General features: G+C 43.5%; 2 protein-coding genes across 4 annotated transcripts; one reads left to right on the top strand and one right to left on the bottom strand.

The window, feature by feature from the left end:
- Positions 1–2,151: 2,151 nt before the first annotated feature.
- spns3 (SPNS lysolipid transporter 3, sphingosine-1-phosphate (putative)) lies at positions 2,152–12,808 on the bottom strand. Of its 3 annotated transcripts, none has more exons than XM_082548835.1 (13): positions 12,538–12,808; positions 6,638–6,884; positions 6,487–6,552; positions 6,118–6,254; positions 5,003–5,154; positions 4,637–4,703; positions 4,414–4,556; positions 4,178–4,318; positions 3,892–4,081; positions 3,441–3,506; positions 3,259–3,357; positions 3,016–3,178; positions 2,152–2,498 (listed from the first exon to the last, which is right to left on the bottom strand). In XM_082548835.1, exons 2-13 carry the CDS (start codon positions 6,861–6,863, stop codon positions 2,428–2,430), a joined length of 1,521 nt encoding a protein of 506 aa, XP_082404961.1. In that variant the 5' UTR covers positions 6,864–6,884; positions 12,538–12,808; the 3' UTR covers positions 2,152–2,427. The 3 variants fall into 3 exon arrangements, with proteins under 3 accessions (XP_082404961.1, XP_082404960.1, XP_082404959.1); XM_082548834.1 differs by lacking the exon at positions 12,538–12,808 and adding an exon at positions 10,906–11,688; XM_082548833.1 differs by lacking the exon at positions 12,538–12,808 and adding an exon at positions 7,464–7,691.
- A 390-nt stretch (positions 12,809–13,198) lies between these two features.
- ube2g1a (ubiquitin-conjugating enzyme E2G 1a) lies at positions 13,199–18,519 on the top strand. The gene is made up of 6 exons (XM_082548844.1): positions 13,199–13,426; positions 14,917–15,019; positions 15,135–15,232; positions 15,745–15,923; positions 16,048–16,168; positions 17,323–18,519. The coding sequence occupies exons 1-5, from the start codon at positions 13,381–13,383 to the stop codon at positions 16,132–16,134; spliced, it is 513 nt and encodes a 170-aa protein (XP_082404970.1). The 5' UTR covers positions 13,199–13,380; the 3' UTR covers positions 16,135–16,168; positions 17,323–18,519.
- Positions 18,520–19,277: the final 758 nt, after the last annotated feature.

The following is a 19,277-nucleotide window of genomic DNA, read 5'->3' as shown; positions in this document are numbered from 1 at the left end:
GGGGAGGAATCCATGTCTGTAACAGAGCTCCTCTAACATGGAGAGAGGTGATTAAAGGTCTAAGGTCCAGCACTGGTGGACAGTACTGTGGTTGTGCTCCATTCTTCTCACCTTCACACCTCAGCACCACGCCTGCCTTCACTGTATGATGTGTAACCATCCATGAAAGGAGGATGAAAATGCTACAGTGTCAGTGCCCAAACCTGTGAAGCTGCATTCCTTCAGTGTGACTTTGTGTTATGTTTTCTGCTCATCCACGTCTCAGTCTCAGAGGGCCTGGAGCCTATCCCAACTGTGACGAGGAAGAGGCACAGACGGACAACCATTCTCATTTTATCAGCTACATCCAGCAACTTAGACTCGCCAACTAACCAAACATGCATGTCCTGTGTGACTGTGGAGGAGGCTGTGGTAGCCGGGGAGAATGCATGCACACATAGTGCTAACTCCACACAGGAAGGCTGCAGCACGGCGGCTTCAACTCAACTCAGCCCAACTCAATTTATATAGCATGAAATCACAACTGTCAGCTGAAGGCTCCCTATGAACAAGCATTTGGTGACAGTGGGAAGGAAAACAGGAAGAGACCTCCAGCAGAACCAGGATCAGGGAGGGGTGGGGCCATCTGCTGCGACTGGTCGGGGATGAAAAATATGTTTTTATATTTATTTATATATATCGATAACCTGTATGTATGTATGTCCATTAGGTGTGTGGGTTTGTATTACACTCCTGAACTGTGTATTTGCACATATACACGACCAGCTGCATCATCAGAACCATTAAAACTATTGTTGTGTAGCGCCCTCTTGTGGGACCAAACAGCAGGTGCTTGTTGAGATGGAGAGGGGACATTGAAGGTGTCCTGTGGTCCCGAGCAACAGACGTGTTGGGGTCCTGTGCATTGTTGGGTTTGACATGCTGTGGAATCTGACCAGTTTGCTTACCTGGTCAGTGCCCAGGGCTCTTTGTTTGCTCTTAATTCACATTGTCAGTATGATTATATCAGCCTTAAAGGAAACTTTGCCAGGCTGGGTGACACAGACTTACAAATGGTTTCCCAACAACAGGCTTATTTACCCACAGTTGCATCAGTACAGCAAAACTGCTCACTGTGTGCGCTCAGACATGAACACTTCCACGCCAGGTCCACGAGGTCTCAGTGAACATCTGCTAAATCCATACTGCCACCCTGATGGAGGAGACTCCCTCCTGGGAGCGTTTTTAAGAATAATGCAGAGGTGCCATCTAGTGGACAAACACTGGAAAGCTTTTTGTTAAACAACCAAAGCTGTCCCAGTATTTTTGCATTCAGCCTGGATGTTGTTCCTCCATCTTTAAATCCATCATGTGCTTATTTTATGGTCTCATCTCTGGAGGAGCAGCTGCTCGTTGGTTAGGATAGTCAAGGTTAATGTGACGATACTCGCTGTGAATACTTGGGCACGTTTTTGGAGCTCTTCCACAGATGAGCGTCAGCAAAAGGAGTCATATCATCATCAGTCATCAAGAACATAAAACTAGATGGATAACGGCCTAACAGAACACCAAGTTCAGCCTCCTGCTTCATGTCAGACAGAAGCATTTTCTCTGAAAGGCATCCAAACATTTTTGTTTTGCTTTTTTCTTTGTTTTTTAAAGCAGAAAATACTTTATGACAGAGTTTTGTTTTCTGCTTCTTTCCTTCATTGAACCACTCGTCCACTTATTCCTCCTCTGGACCATACTATCAAACTGTATATAAATGATGGCCTGTCATCATCTTGGTTTGAGCATTGTGCCTGTCACCGTGTTGTTGGTGCTTTTCTTCTTTAAACCAGATGAGGGTCGACTCTGACCGAGAAACAACACAAGACACTCGTGGTACTTAATAACACAGACAACACTCTATACTTTTATATCATTTTCACTTTGTCAGATCAAGTCGCCCCCTGCTGGTCAGTAGACAGAATTGAGCAGCTAAGCTTCACCGTACAAACCACACATGCTCCTCTTTTGCATTAAAAATAAGTGAGTCACTTCAGTGATGATCCTTGGAAGTATTGTCAAAGACACGTCTTCTTTGAAATACTGAGATTTTAGTGTCAGCTTATTATTTTAGTTCGACCGGCAGACTGAAGCACGCGCGAGTAACTCAGCAACACTCGAGAGCAGGTTTTGCTTGAAAATTTAATAGAAATATAACCAACAACATTTAGAGTGAAAAATACAACTGCATTCACGTTTCAAGTCTACTGCAGAGAGCTGTGAGGTAACAATGTGACCATTTTAAAAGACAAACTTCTCCTGTGAGATTACACTGAGGTGAAAACGGAAACGGACTCTCGTTTAAAAATGGTGTTAAACACTGCACAGACTGAAAGCCGTTCGTCTGTGTAACAGGGCCTCATAACTTAACATTCATTGCATGACTCGTTTTGCAAGACGTTACACATTTCCCCTGTTGCTCAGCTCCACCGAGGGCTCAGGTGCAGGATGCTGCGGTGGTTGGGGTTCCTCTGGTAACGAAACACACACACACACACACACGCACACACACACACACACACACACACACACACACACGTTTGAAAAATGCTAAATTAAGCAAGCCGCACTTGCACGCACTGGTTGGTGAAGGATCTGAGACGTAGAACCTCAGCAGAGCTACTCAGACACTGAGCTGACAGTCGGCTGTTTGAGCCTTTAGCAGCGCCGCAGAAAGGAAAGGATGAGACAAACGAGGATCACGATGTGTCCTTTATCAGCTGTGGCCCAGTTCTTCCTCTGAGTTGCCAGAGCACCAGAGTGTTATTGGAGCATGTGTGCAGATGAGGGGGATGTGTTTGTAACTGTGTGAGGACAGGAGCTGTCTGAAGTTAGAGCTTGAACAGAGGACCACTGTTCAGACACACGGGCACAAGCATGCATGTTACAAAAGAAATGACAACTTTTTGTGCGTCCTTGCACAAATTAACACTCGGAAGCCGCTTCAACATTTAGTTTTTGGTGTTTGTGTCTTTTGTGTTTTATTACCTCCAAGCAGCTGCTGCACTGCTTTCCTGTCTTCAGCAATGTAGACGGCAGTAACGACGAAAAACACTCCCCCGACAATCCCGACCACGGGGCAGAGCAGCAGGCTGTACTTCAAACTGTCAAAGTTCCTGTCGGGGCTACCTGGGTATATAGCATCAGAGATCTACACCAGTGCAGGTATGAAATCGGTGTTAGTGGTCAGTGACAGAATCAGAGATGATCTCCTAAAGCTTACTTTCTTACCACTCCTAATAAGTAAGGGCTCCCAGCATCACCCAGCAGATGTCCGACTGTAATCTGCAGAGCCTCCGCTGTCGCCCTCCTTGTTGGTACGACAACATACTGAAGCGAGAAGCACGAGCAAAAGGGGCGTGTCACATTTGAGCCGACACTTTGAGGTTTTTACTGTCAGAGTTAATGCTCACCAGCAGTATGTCAGCCAAGACCGCCCAGTTCAACGAGAGCAGCAGCTCGCCCAAGAAAATGAACACCTGAAACGTTCAAGACAAACAGTCACTGCTGCTTTCATGTTTCAGTCATAACAGGTGCTCACGATGTTTTATTTCAACCGATGCCTTTAACTTCTCTACTCTGAATGTGAACCTTTGACATTGTGACTAGAATTTAAATGAAAGAAGAAAAAGGAGGCTTTCTTTGACGTTTGGACCTATTGCTGCATGTTGCATCACTACAAGTCCACCAGCAGAAACCATCTGAAGAGAATTTTGCCAGATGAACCATTAAAGGATGCTCAGTCTTCTTAATGTTGTCCTAAATATCACAGTTTGCCCTAAAGCTGTGCCTTCAGTGACTAACCAACAACGTCACCACCTCGAGGTATACTCAGCCAGAGGATAGCTCCAAAGTCCGTCTTACGTAAGTGGCGGGAATGCTTGCTGATGCCACAAAGATGGTGATAAAGAGGCACGGCACTGATCCAAGCATGCCCACGGCGCAGATGAGTGGATCAGCATTTGGCACCTTGTCTCTAAACCGTCTGGATAAACTAGTGCCGAGAGCCCCGCCCAGAATGCCCGTGGCCACCGTTACAGCACCAAAGATGTAACTGCACAGGAAGCAGAAGAGAGCACACAGTACGGTCAAAACTGCACCGATTCAGGCTGGAGCAAGTAAGCGACGTGGGGAAAAGGTCATGCTATACCTGTCCGAGGAGTCACCTGGTTTGTCGCTGAGTTTCTGATAGACACGAGCTCGGGACAAAAAGTTCGGCAGCCAGAAAGCCAGCGCCCCGGTGAGGAAGGCCAGGGCCGTCACTCCCAACGATGACCACACGTAACTTTTACTGAGGTCAGAGAACCAGGAAGACAAGATTGTTTAGAAGCAAACACCATTTGTTTGGGTTTTTTCACGCTTGCAAGGGCAAAATATAAATCGTACTTCTTCAGAAGATATTTGACATCCTCCAAGTAAGAGCTCTGCTCAGTCACACCCTCTCCGTGGGTTTCTGCAGCACCTCTCGGCGGGTTGGGGCACAAAACGATCATCAAAATGAGTCCCACTGCGCCCATGATGGGTGTGATCTGAGAACAGAGCCAAATAATCCAGCATCACTTTGAATCAAATCGCACTTCTGCATCGTGAATAAGAAAAATGTTCTCACCCTCAGAGCCCAGTGCCAGTCCCCTGTGAGAGATGCAAAGCCACGCCCTGTTATATACCCAAGACCGCTGCAAACAGGCAATAGTGTGATCATGATGCACAAACAAGCTCATATCGCCATATGACATCTTAACAAGTGAGAGATTAAGACGGGCGATAACGTACGGAAACCTAAATCTAGAGTCACTGCTGTGTCACCACTCATTGCAACACCAGCTCTGCACATGAAACAACTGTGGTGAGGAGAAACCTACCAAACATCCACCCAACATTCAGCAACACTTTCAGCCGTGCAGCAGCGCAGCAGCAGCAGCGCATCATTTGAATGAAACTGTTAAAGCGTGCAAAAAGAAAAACACCTGTTTACCTTCCGACAGGGATAAAGATGTAGAAGATGCAGATCATGATGCTCCTTTTGCCCCCAGTAAAGAGATCGCTTATGATGGTCGGAGCGACGGTGGAATAGCTGGCTTCTCCGGTCCCGACCAAGCCTCGCAGCAGGGCGAGAAGCCAGAATTGCTGCATAGACAAAAACATCAAAGACATTCAACATGTTTTCTGTCAAGCGCACATGGTTACATGCACGGAGAGTCATCAGCACAATCAGTCTGCAGATAAGGTACAACAAACCTCTGATGCATTTTCAACACAAACATGGGGAAATGATCTCAGACCCCACTGAGTGTCACAGCTCCCACTCCCTGAAACTCCCTCTTAACTCTGCGCCTGTCAAAACTACAGCTGAATGTGATGGAGGAGTCTCTCCCCCTGTAGTTAAACCACTTCGAAGGATATCAAATGTGAATACACAAACAGACTGTTTTGTAGAAAAAGCTGCACTGATGCAAAAATGAATCGCTTGATGGGTTCCAGTGTGATCACAGAGCGCAGCGCGCCTCCTCACCAACATAGTTTGGTCACCTCAGACTAACTTAATAACTTATTGTGCCGTCCTCACTTTACTTCACTGAAACCTTTGATACCACAGACTATAAAATGCTGTCAAGCGCTGGGCTGGAATTTCCAGTGTTGAAATCAGAAACTCTGCGTAACCTCTGCAGACCAGCTTTGTGACTTTTCTTCTCAGACGTCTCGATCTGATAAAACCTCACCCGACAGCTTAACATTTGTCAGCGTGGTTATGATACAGCTGTATGTTTCTATAGAGCCAGATGACAATAACGTTTTTTAAACCTAATGAAGACAAATTGTTCATTCTTTTAATTTAATAATTCAGATTGTCTGACGGGGTGCAGGTTAACCGTCTTGGACTTTCAGTTTCTGCCTCACAAGAGTGCGACTCAGCTGATGGAGTTTGGTAAGAAAACTACCCTGAACCACAAACACTGAGCCAAATGTTGAAATTCAGGAGCCTTTCCAACAGACGTGTGATGAATTAGAACAACGCAGGGAGCAAAGTGAACACGTAGCAATGCAAAGTTGTGTTACTTTGTTATTCCTTGTAAAATACTCCTCACTTACCGATTCATTGACAAAAGAGCTGGCGGTTGCAGTCAAAAGCCAGACACTCAAGCCGCCAATCATGATGTATTTGCGATTGTAGCGGTCGCCAAGGTAACCGAAGAGAGGGGCCAAAAGGAGAAAACTGCAGATGAAAACTGAAAATTGATGGAATCAGTTATTCCTTTTCAATGACATCATTCGTTCACAGTAAACACACAACGATCAGTGAAAGCTCCAAACACAGCGCTGCTTAATTAGGTGCCTGATTGTATGTGCAGTTGACGACACATGGGTCTGCCATGCACTTACATTAAAAAGAAAAAAGCAAAACAAATTTGATCTCCATCAGTGCTTCTGTGTGTTTGTCAAACAGCTGCTTCATCATACCTGTCTGCAGAAGTCCAGCGGTGCTGTCCTTTATATCAAAGAATTTTTGAATATCTGTAAGGACGCCTGTAAGGCCAGAAACACCATTCAGTGCAAGCCCTGCCCAACTGGAAGCAGTAAATAGTGTGTATCGACAAAGAAATCATCCAACCTGCTATTGTGTACCGCTCCATGTAGTTGAGCAAGTTGACGTAGCAAAGCACAAACATAGTGACATAGGCGCGCTTGGGCGATATGGCAGGTTTCTCCTCAGCATCGGGTGCGAGAGACGCCAGGCTGTTTGCAAAAGAGCCATAAGGTAGACTGCAGCTGGAACGCAGGCTCCATCGGCGTACTGGGATGTCCTTGAAGGATGTGACTGATGCCCGTGGCTCCATAGCTAGCTGCTCTCCCTTCAGCTGAATGAGATGACCTAATGTTAAAACTCGTGCACAGATGCTCCACAGAGCTCGAGAATGACAATATAGTGCAGACACACAGTCCTGCTTTCATTAAGTCGCTGTCTTCAGGTTCAAGCGATGCAGCTTTTAGCAAATTTGATTCATGCGAGCTGTAGAAAGACTTTAGAAACAGCCCTTATGACAGAAAGTAATTACACAACCAAGAAGATATTTTTGCAACAGTGTCAAAATAACAGAGAAAGGAGAAGAAGGTTGTTCTCTAAATGCAGCTTATTTTCCAGTTCTTAAAACCGCGACAGAAAGGTTAAAGCATCTTTTAATTATAGCAAGTTTATGCATATGTAGAAAATAGACACAGCGAGTCGGAGCGTATAAAAATGTAACCTTGGCGTCTGCAACAGTGCGCCTCAGATATTTCAGCCCAACCAGGGTGAGGGACAACACTAAGAGCATTGTTTATGAACTCTTCTGTCCCAAAACAACACCGTGCAGCACAGCTGTAATCTTACAATGCAGCTGTGTTCCCATCATACGGGTATTTAAAACCATGCAAAATGTGAATTACAGGTGACTCACCGACTTGCTGATGTTTGGTTTTACTTTAAATCCTCTTATCTCATTCCTACAGATGTGCAGCTGCGAGAGAACAATGTGACTCTGAATGGCTCTGAGGCATGAAGACGCTAACAGGGACCTCAGTTTTGGGACGACTCGAGTTATATTAAGTTAGCGACAGGGCCAGCCCACTGAGGGTTGGTCATGCAGGGTTTCACACATATCTGTCTTAGTGAAGCAATGGCACAGACCAGCCAGACGTCATGGACATTTTCCACTTTGTGTTTCTTTTTTAAGAAACTTAGCACAAAATAAAGCAATAAATGTACTCATTTGACTTTTTACTAGTCTGATTCACCGTCCACAGCCTTACACTCACATGACAGCAAGGCAAACGGATCAGTTAAGTTAGTAGCTAAACTATACGTGTGCAACCTGCCATCCAATTTCAGGAGAGATTAAAAGGTGGTCCTGCTCTGCTCTGGAAACACCTGCCTTATCAAACCTTTACATTTCATCTGTTATCTCAGGACTGAGAGGTTATTTCTGACAGAAAGAAAACACTCGCTTTAGTTTCAGTTTCCAGTGACTCATCAAAACCACTGCTCTACAAACTACTGTTCACTTTGACACTGGGGTCATGTACATGTAAAAAAAAGAAAGAAATAATATTATAATAATAATAAAAATAATAATATGAGCCATTAAAAACCTTTAACCCTTTCATGAATGATGACGACGACCTCAACCTGGATTTTTTCTGAAGTATTTTTATTATAAATAAATAAACACGATTGTATTTATGTAGCACCTTTCTAGACAGAATCACAAAGTGCTGCACATAAGATAACAAATAATAAAAAGGTAAAACAGACAATATAAAACACGCAAACATTTAACCAAAAACAGTTTTAAAAAGGTGAGTTTTGAGGGTTTTTTTTAAAAAACAACCACCGAGTCCACAGTTCTTAATGTATGAGGGAGAGAGTTCATCATCTTTATGCATTTAGGTGGACACTGATGTGTATGTAGAGGTTTATGTGCAAGTATACCATCAACACTGACACAAATACACAAAAACAGCCTTTGAACAGCTGTAACTGTAGTGACCACTATGCATGAAAGGGTTCAAGTATGTAAAACCTTTTTCTTTCTTTCTTCTGAGGTTAAGACAAATAAGACGATGCCTTTGGCAGCAATAGGATGCCTGAAAGGCTCTAAAACACCAGGCTTACTGACAGGAAACTGGTGCAGTCATGCTGAATGTGAAGGTCTACATTTAACTGCGGAGTCACCAAAGCAGCTGTTTGCTTTCAAATCTCATTAGATCAAGTACAGCATGTGTCACATATGTGGTCCCCTCTACTTGGAAGTGCTGACTCTTATCTAGAAATCAACTTCCTGCCTCGCTCTTCAGATCAGTGAGAAATGGCTGCAAGTCAGTCAGTGTGTCAGAGCTTTCTTCACCTTTTCTTAAGATCAGAAAATATGTCCACTAACAATATGCAGTAAAGCATGAGAACATCTTACTGCTTTGCTTATCTTAATGTCTTAAAATTATTTATTTATAAAATAAAATGCCATTTAAATCTACTGTTTCCACCTTTTATTTGAAAAGTGTTTATCAACAAGAAAATCAGAAATTGATATCAAGCTATGTTGAAGCCTGATGCAAAATTCCTGCAGTATTTTTATTTTTATTGATTGAAGGTTTGTCAGAAGGAATAGATTCACTGTAGTTTCAGCATTCTGTTGCCTTTATTTCATTTCTACATACCAGACATTCATTAACCTAATTTCAAATTTTATTTTTCACATTTTTCACAGTAAAATTATGTCTCAGTAAAAAGCCCTCACTATGTACCTCTGGCACTTTTAAAGTATCTATCTACACGTATAATGTAACATAATGTATAATTAACAGGAGGTGCAAGGGTAAAAGGCAAACCCTGGAAGTAATTGAGAGAAATGTGAAAATGAAATACGATCATTTCAATAGTGCACGAAAAATAAAATCACGCCAACAACAACAATAAGAAGAATATTCTATTTCTGAAGAAAATTTAAGTGTGCCTATGCCGCTGCTAATCAGTGTAGTTTGCCATTCATACGGCTACAGAGAGCAAAACTCAGCAGAGCAGCCATTCTCCACCATGAACTATGGTAAAACCAACCACCGCTCGCGCCTCACAGATCACAGCTTACAGTTTTGTGTAAAGATGAGGTGACTTCGTACAGCCCCGATTTGCAGACGCTGTGCGCAGAGGTTCATGAGTCCCATTGTACCACGGCAGACCCAACAATGTTTGCATGAACACGCTTTGTAGCATTACTTTATGGACCACTTTTCACACATGGTTGGTGTACCCACACAGCCGGCTGTAGCTTTTCATCTCACAGCCCGACACATACCAAAACAACAGCCGAGACAGCATGGACTTTACGCCTGAGAGGCGTGATTGCAGATGCCGCTCAGGTGGGTCCGCCTCCCCTGCAGCGGCACTGCAGACCACGCCCCGGCACACACATCAAACACGTAAAATAAATATTTGTGCACTTTTGCATTCACTTTTTGTTATTTTTACACAGTGTTCTGAATTATTAACAATGGTCTACAGCCAATCTCGTGTATTATTATACAAACTTTGGTTGTAAGATTCAGATAACTATTTAATAAAAGCTAAATATTTTATATGAGAGTAAGAAAGAAAAGTATTTCTTTGTGCCCCCCTCTCCCTGTTAATGCCCTACCTGCCCCCTGGCAACACTTTGCTAGACCCGCCCCTGCACAGTTACCAGCTGTCAGCTACATAGAAAAGGATCCTGGTGTTATTTGTCTCTCAGAAACAGCTCATAACTTCAACTCATTCATGTCACCTAAAAGGTAAACCTGTTTCTCCATCACAGCTCTGATGATTCAGTAAGGACGTCTCCTGGTTTCGACCAGCAGCTTTTACAGCTGTGGCTCCATCAAACATCAGCTGATACTAGAAATTAAAATCAAATGAATTCTAACAGCAGCTGATCAAGCTTAAACTGCTGCTGTTGTTTATGGCGCAAAGTGGGTGATAAACAAACACCAGAGAACAGCCATCAGCTGATCATTGATCAGTTTCATGACTGAAGTTGCAACAGGCGAGAGAATGACAGGGGAAGAGTCCGCTGTGCAGGTAACCACAGAGTAACTCCAGCTTTGTGTCTTTTTCCATTGTAGCTGAAGTCCGGGACAAACTGTGTTCCTTTTCAGCTCAACAGGAAACGCGTAATATTTTCTCTGAATGCGGGACATTCTGTTTGCACAGGACGGTTGGAAACTAACCTTATGAATACAATAAAGTTCACCATCAGTAACACAGCAGGCACCAGCTGTATAGAAAGTCTGTCATGCTAGCTAGCACGCAGTACGACTTATTGTAACTAATTGTAAAACGTCAGCACAACGAAAATATATATAACCTCTTACCTGAAATTCAGTTCACCGGCGGCGCGCGAGAGAGAGGAGGAGGGGGTGAAACGAGACAGAGAACCGCCAGGTAAGCCATGCCCGGTCGCTCGGCGGCCGCCTCGTATCTCTCAGTTTCTCGCATGTCCTTTCTGTCATACACCGGTGGCTAGCTGCTCTCTGTTGTAGCTCCGCGTTAGCCACCACCAAACAACTGAGTTATTTTTTCCACATCGACCAGCATCTGGACAACCCACCACCTTTCACTGTTTATACCGTTACTAAAACGAATAAATGAATAATCAGCCCATATAAATGAAAAATAAGTCTAGCTGAGACACCGAGTCTTTGCATTCCGTTTGCACGGGATGGTTGGCAACTCTACTAACTAACCTTAATGGGGCGATCGTGGCTCAAGAGTTGGGAGTTCGCCTTGTAATCGGAAGGTTGCCGGTTCGAGCCCCGGCTCGGACAGTCTCGGTCGTTGTGTCCTTGGGCAAGACACTTCACCCGTTGCCTACTGGTGGTGGTCAGAGGGCCCGGTGGCGCCAGTGTCCGGCAGCCTCGCCTCTGTCAGTGCGCCCCAGGGTGGCTGTGGCTACAATGTAGCTGCCATCACCAGTGTGTGAATGTGTGTGTGACTGGATATGTAAAGCGCTTTGGGGTCCTTAGGGACTAGAAAAGCGCTATATAAATACAGGCCATTTACCATAAGAATACAATGAAACGAGCGTGTCTCGCCTAGAAACACTAATAAAGCAATATAAAAACAAAGTGGTGGCCGCCATTGTTTGACTCAGCAGAGGCGTGCTATGAATTGTGGGATATGGAGTTTTCCACCAAGCATACGCCCTTGCGATTACCATAACTATTCAATGGTTCATGCAACCTTAAAAATTTCAACGGTTCCTGGACGCTGTGCGCGCCGTTGATATTGTCGTCATTACGGTAATACAAATAAGGGTAGACAAGGCCGTACCACAGCCAACATACCACTGGAGAGAGGCAACACACCACAAATGAAGTTTGAAATTCGTTTCAATGGGACCAAGAGATGGAGCCAACACACCACAAATAAATCTTTCCCATTCATTTCAATGGGCAAAAATTTGCATTAAATATTAATATGTCTCAAAACTGTGGGGTGAGTTACACTGTAAAATTTCAGGCGGAAACTGAGGAATAATAATAAGAAGAAGAAGAATAAATCTGAGGAATAGTAATAAGTGTGCCTCTTGGCCAGGGTTGGGAAGGTTACTTTTAAAATGTATTCCATTACAGAATACAGAATACATGCCCCAAAATGTATTCTGTAACGTATTCTGTTACGTTACTCAATGACAGTAACATATTCTGAATACTTTGGATTACTTAATATATTATCATGCTTTTTACAACAACATGAATGTACTATTGCTGTGTGATTTATTACTATTACTGAAGGTCCGCGACTCCAAACTGTAGTAAAGGGACCTCTGACTAATACGGCGGGGTCCCTGTCGGCTCGTAGCCGAAAAATAGCTTTACTTTGTTGTGTGGGTCAACTTTTCTTGCGAGAGACAGAGAGAGGCGTTGAAAGGCTCCAACGGAACTTATTGTTTTCGGAGGAAAACAGGAACACGGTGTACAGTCGAGTCTTAATAGCTTACTCACAGCTGGGCTCGTCAGGCTGTCTTCTTGGCTGCAGTGGTTATTATTATATTTACATGCTTCCAGCTCCCGTTTTCCTCCATGACAACTCGTACCTTTCCACTCCCCTTTTTCTCCCTCCTCGCGCTCACAGACACATAACGTGTATGGCAGTCCATTCTCCCTGCAACACGGACTACACTGCCCATGATGCTACATTCTTTAGAGCTATGCTTGTAGCATTCTGCCTGTTAGCTTAGCACAACAACAACAACAACAACAACAACGAAAAGGCCTCTCTCACCCAGGAAACACACAGTCGCAGAGAGAGAGAGAGAGAGCGTGTCGCCCTGTAACCATGGCAACCGTAACGCTGCCGCCTGGAACAGCTGTCAAACAAAACCCAAACAGTCCTGACCCGCGACAAAATGAAACAGGAAAGTATCGCAGTGTAATCCATTTATTTCAACAAAGTAACTGTATTCTGAATACCACCTTTTTAACCGGTAACTGTAACGGAATACAGTTACTCATATTTTGTATTTTAAATACGTAACGGCGGTACATGTATTCCGTTACTCCCCAACGCTGCTCTTGGCATAGGCACACTTAATAATATGAACACTGCAAGTAAAACCCTATCCGCAAGGTGGGAGTAATGCATCACTGAGGACGCGAAGTTCCCCCAAACAAATCAACGAAGAAGAAACGATAGCGGCAGGGGAAGGCGGCGAAGAAGAATAATGACGGGAATGCTAAACGGAAAATAGAAGGATCCTGTTAAGTGAACATTAAAGTGAACATTAAATTAACGCTGTTACCGCGAAATATTAACATCGAACATAGCTGCATTACATTGGTATAAGTATGACAGAGCCTCAGTCAGCGCTGTTACTCCGGAGACAGCTTGCAGGTAATTAAACCGTCATGTTAACTGATGCTGGGTGCCGAGCTAACGACAGCGGTGCCGCGGCTTTGATTGAAACCGTGGTGCTGGCGCAAACTGTTTTCTTGAACATTCTGCATTAACGTTAAGATCCGAATGACAAAAGAACTGCCTGGGGATTACAACAGTGGGAGCAAACAAACACCTCCCTCGTTTAGTAAATGAAAGTCTTCAGTGTTTCAGGAGACCAAGTGATTTGTGTGTGTGCCTTTCGACACTGCGTCCTGTTTGCAGATGAAAGCCGCTGTCAGAAGTCCCAGCGACTTTCTATTACGAGGCTAGCTCAAATCACTGAGCCTAATGTTAGCCTGTAGCTGGCTCGACTGACTTAATGTGTTTACATGTATTTTTAACCGAGGAGCCAAGTAGTGTTTCTCGTTTTTTAACATGACGTTTAGCAGTTACGTGATCAGTGTGATATTAGTGGACATTTTACGCATAAATGTAAGTACAGTTTCAGTAGTTAGAACATGTCCCTACCACTCACCGCAGAATTAACGTGTTTAACCAGCTAGCTAACTGTAGGCTAACGCTAGCCGCTGTCACTGTTGTTAGCGTCAACGCGCTAAGCTAACGTTAATCTCGCATTACCTCAATTCGCTCTTTTAGCAGGGTCAGCTGCGAATTATATTTAGCCACTCTAAAATTAGCGACCTTTCAAAAGTAGCTGCGTCGAACAGGCGCTGTATAATGTTTTAGGTTTGTAGCACTGATGACGTGTTTCAGGTTTTGTTTAAAATGAAAATTTCGCATGGAGACTGTAAGGGTCACTGGGTCCACCTTTATACTTGTCCCCACATTCTGCCCTTCAAGGTGACCGGTAATTGACCTAAACCTCCATATTTTGGAGCAAGGGTTGTAGATTAATTCAGGAAATTAAAGCTCCACGGATTTCGTGTCGCAGGGCTATTGCATTGATAAAAAGGCTGCCTTTCTTTGTTGTACATTCATACGATCTGCAGTCTACAATTAATGCTTGTGATTCTTATAAGCCTTGAAATAATGATCAGTAAGCATCAGACTTCACCGAGCCAGCTCCTTTGAAATGTTTCTGTTTGGCCTATCAAGAAAAACAAATTCTTCCATCATGTTATGTAAAAGGTTAAACTGTTTTATCAAACGGCTGCTCGATCGATAATCCCAAAGTCCACTTAATGTATTATGATGTAAAAAATCGACATTTAGTCCGACTCATGAGCACAGATTTACAGTTGTTTAAAATGTTGTTTACAGTGAGCGCTGCCATTCTTGATGCAATGTTGGGTGTTCATGGCAAATTGGTAACATAGGTGGGAACTGCTAAGTAGTTTGAGCAATATGCTCATTCTCACTCAAGCCCCTCTGAGTGTCATGTTGTCACCTCAGCCACCTGAAGAACAGTGTAATGCACGTAGGTTATGTAGTGGAGGTAGTGTGCTGTATGTCATAGTGAATGACTTTGATTTTTTTATATTCAGAGCTGAACAAAAACCCAGTGGAGGGATTCTCAGCAGGCCTGATCGAGGATAGTGATCTCTACAGATGGGAAGTCCTTATCATTGGGCCTCCAGACACCCTGTAGTGAGTCTCCCTGTCTTGTGTATGGGTTGAGATGAGTTTTGGCCTGTGTGGATTTGTTTTTAAACTTTGGTACCTATCATGCTGATTTTTTTCATCTTTCCCCCTCCCCCCACAGTGAAGGTGGTGTGTTTAAAGCTCATCTGACCTTTCCCAAAGACTACCCTCTCAGGCCACCTAAAATGAAATTTATCACAGATATTTGGCACCCTAACGGTAGGTACCGGTGAAACATGCTATCAGTGTTATTATAAATGTTTTTAAGCTTACGAAATGAAGGCTGTATGATCTTTGTGTTAATGTTACATGTTATTAGTTTTATTGTGACTCTACTGTTGATTAAAATTATTTTGCCATCTATACTACATGGTGTGTTTATCCTGATGGAGGTAAAAGCCTCTTTTTCAAAAGTGGCAGCAAAGACTGTAAACACACGCAGAGACATAAAGGCCACTGATGCACGAGCACGTAAACAGCAGCCAGATAAAATTCAGTAAAATCAAGAACCAGTGCGACCTCAGCAGTAATCCCACTGACTATGGGAACTATTTTCTCAGACCTTTAAAATAAGGTCTAAGGAAAATAAGGACTAACCAGTGGGAAAGTTTGTGGACACACACATTTGGCCACTTAGCAGGAGCAGGCAGTGAAAAGCAACGTACACACTTTCCAATGAGAGCATTTTCTACTTCACAAAATATTAGTAATCTTTCTTTCTTCATCTCCAGTTGACAAGAACGGCGATGTATGTATTTCTATTTTACACGAGCCTGGGGAGGACAAATATGGCTACGAGAAACCAGAGGAGCGCTGGCTGCCTATCCACACTGTGGAAACCATCATGATTAGTGTTATCTCTATGCTGGCAGACCCAAACGGTGACTCGCCAGCCAATGTGGATGCTGCAGTAAGTCTGACTGTGTAAAGATCTTTTGCATGTGTCCTTTTATTCAATCCAAACATTTCTATAAAAGTCCAGTCGTGAGTGAATCTTTCTGATTTTAACATTTTGTGTAAACGTCCCCCTGCAGAAAGAATGGCGGGAGGACAGACACGGCGCATTCAAAAGGAAAGTTGCCCGTTGTGTACGAAAAAGCCAAGAGACTGCGTTTGAGTGATGCTCAGCACGGCTCTGGGCTTCATGTTTTCAGGGTAAGGATTGTTCAGTCATCCCTAAACTTAATCTGGAGAGCACCACCACAGATTCTCCATTAAGACAATTCAGTTGGCTCAAAACAAAAACGTTTATAGTAATATACTGGTAAACAAATTCACAACTGTATAAGATTTAGGATAAATATTAGCAGCACTCCTAGTTTTGTCTGCTTACACTTGATGAAAGCGTTAAAAAACCCCAAATGAATAAATAAATGGCGTGCTGTGCTAAAGTCTTGAGGCGCCAACAGTTTGCTTCCAATGAACCAGACAAATTTGAATCCAAATGATAAATTGGTGGTTCAACGTTTCCGTGTGTACAGAGGAGGCCAGGACAGACGCACGGCTCTGAATGTCTGTGCCGTGCTTAGATAAACAACGTGGTTGCATGTCAGCTCACGATGTTGACGATCCTATCAAAACTGAAGCATGAACACAGAAGTAGAATAGAACAGAATAATCCTTTAATTGTCCCACAAGGGGAAATTTGGTTGTAACAGCAGCCAAAAAGACACATATACAAACAAACAGGACACGGAACAGAAACATACACAATCTTTCTTACAGATTTACATTAAGGACAATGGTTACTATAAACAGAGTACTGTACAGTTATTAAATTAAATAAAAATAACTACAGGTAAGAGGCAAAGTACTGGCAGACTTTGCTCCGCCATGCAGCACCATGTGCAAAGTGTCTGACTGGCAGCAGCTTAATGTTTCAGGGTGGCAGTGACGTCTAAAACACAGGCGATACAGTGTGTGGATAGAAAAACACACAGTCCAACTGATCTTGACAGAATGAAACGAAAGGCAGTGAACATCCAAAGAAGAGCTGCTGTTTGTAGCAGCCTGGAGAACTGCTGCTGACGGCCGCTTAGACAAAGCTTCACATTTGAAGAGATTTCAGGCTGTGTTAAAGAGCAAAGGATGAGTTCATTAAAATTGCTCAGTCGCCTTTTTTGCCTGATGTATCCCATGTATGTTTGCACATGGTCCAATAACTCACTACACCTGTTTGCCATTTTCCTCGCCAAATCTAAAGAAATGAAGGCGAGCTTTGAGACTGTTGCACAGTACTGAGCATGTCGCCTGTCGTCGACTCGTGGTCCTAACTTGTGTTTTTTCCGGCCATTTGTTGTTTCCCGCAGGTCTCCAATTGAAAATCAACACGGCACTGTTTCCTGCACTCTTCCACCCTGTCGCCAGGCTTGTCCTCCTTTATTTTGGCAGGAACAGACTGGCTACTGTAGGCTGCAATAGAAACATAACAAGGACTACCAAGGCTGACGGAAAATCGCCAAGCAAGTGCCAACTGAAAAAAAGAAAACAAGAAAAAAACCCAGAAGATGATAAAAGATTTTTCAAGGCTATGAACTGCTTCAACATTCAGGAAGATATTGTAAAGACATGTATATAGCACAGACTAAACCGGATAATATATACGCTCCCTTTCCATCCATCCAGACATTTAGACCAAATGAAATAGCGCGGGTTCATTTCTTTTTGTCCATTTTCCTTCTCTCAGCCCCGGCATGGATTAGTTCTCTTTAGATTGTTTTCATAGGAGCCGTTAACACGGATGCGTTTGGAGGAATGTCACCTGTGAAGAGCTTGTTCAGTCCCAGCAAGACGTGAATGATGTGACTAAGGAATACACAGCTGTCCTCTGGGTCCTTTATTGCTCAGCATCACAGGCAGCTGAATGATTTTCTCTCTATATTCAGTCTTACACCCCCTCTTTTTTTTTTTTGTGCATGCTAAATTTTGTTGGTCTTTTCTTTTCAAAAGTGCCTCCCAATAAAAAGCTCGGCCACTTCATCCTGCGTTGATTAAGTCTTAAAAATGTCAAAAAACCAGGCAAATATAGAAACTACCACCTGTAGTATGACTGGGACTGTATACAGCGACTGTATAATTCGGTAACAATTTGGTGTAGCAATAACCCCCCTAGTTTGGAGTGTACACATTCATTTTTGATACCCTGATAAAAACGCGTCGTCCTCCTCGGATATTGTTTTATTTTTTAGCAGCGCCTCTCTCCATCGTCTGTATCATCCTCGGTAGGAATTGTTATGCATGCTTTGTTTTATGGTTTTGTTGGTTTGTTGGTTTTCTGCTGAATGTTTCTGGGATTTTGTTTGTGGACGTTTGAGTGCTTGTGTGTACAGCGTGTACGCCGGTTTTGTTTTGTCGCTCTTTCCTCTCAAAGATTCAAATTCATCATTACTCTGCTCACTATTGCAGTTTTGCCTAATGTATAAAGACAAAATACTGATGTATATTTTTCATGTTATGAAACTTGTCACCTGTAGTGAGTTCTTCTAAAACATGACTTTTTTTCAATATTTATCTGCGTTCTTGAGCTTTGCTTGCTCCAGTGTTCACCTGTTTTCACAGCGGCCTGGAATATTAAACAGTATCCACCAACGATTGCAAACATTTGGACAGATGAGAACTAAATTTCCTGAGATCAGGTCAGTCTTCAGATATTTTTGTACAATATTTCTTAAATATTAGATTTGGGGGATTTGAGTTGTTTTGCAGCCAAAACTACAAAACGATTGGAGCAGTTAAACCGTACACCAAATGGGCCCAGTGCAGCAAAGCGCAGGAAACACTTGATCATTTCAGCGTGCTGGCGTTTCAGGCTCCGCGACAATAGCGGGAGCTCCCAGTTTAGCGTACCCTGTGCTGTTCTCTTCACAGGTGAGAGCAGGTCTACACTGAGTGACAGGTGGGACGAGTCTGGTGACTCTTTGAATGTTAAGCTTCCTGCATCATCCTCCGACCAGTTTGACAGTGGGTCAATAATGGTCTGGCGAGCCATTTTCATGAGCGGTTCCACAAACGTGTTAACAGCATGAGTGTTCAAATCTGTTTCCTCGTCAGATATGATGGTGCAGTGGGTGAGTGGGTTCGTCCTGGTGCACCACAGCTTCACTGAGGACGACGAGGGCACTGATTCCATCGACTAGCCGTCCCATTCCTCAGACCTGCACCACAGACTGCCCAATAGCTCACTGATGCCTTGTTCCAGGTTTGGGAGTACAACCCTCAAGACGACATCCACTGTGGGATTGCCAGGAGTGTATTTCCATGTGGG

This window comes from Aulonocara stuartgranti (genome assembly GCF_965226115.1).
Source record: "Aulonocara stuartgranti genome assembly, chromosome: 10".
Taxonomy (NCBI): Eukaryota; Metazoa; Chordata; class Actinopteri; order Cichliformes; family Cichlidae; genus Aulonocara; species Aulonocara stuartgranti.
This window is presented reverse-complemented; position numbering and strand designations above follow the sequence as displayed.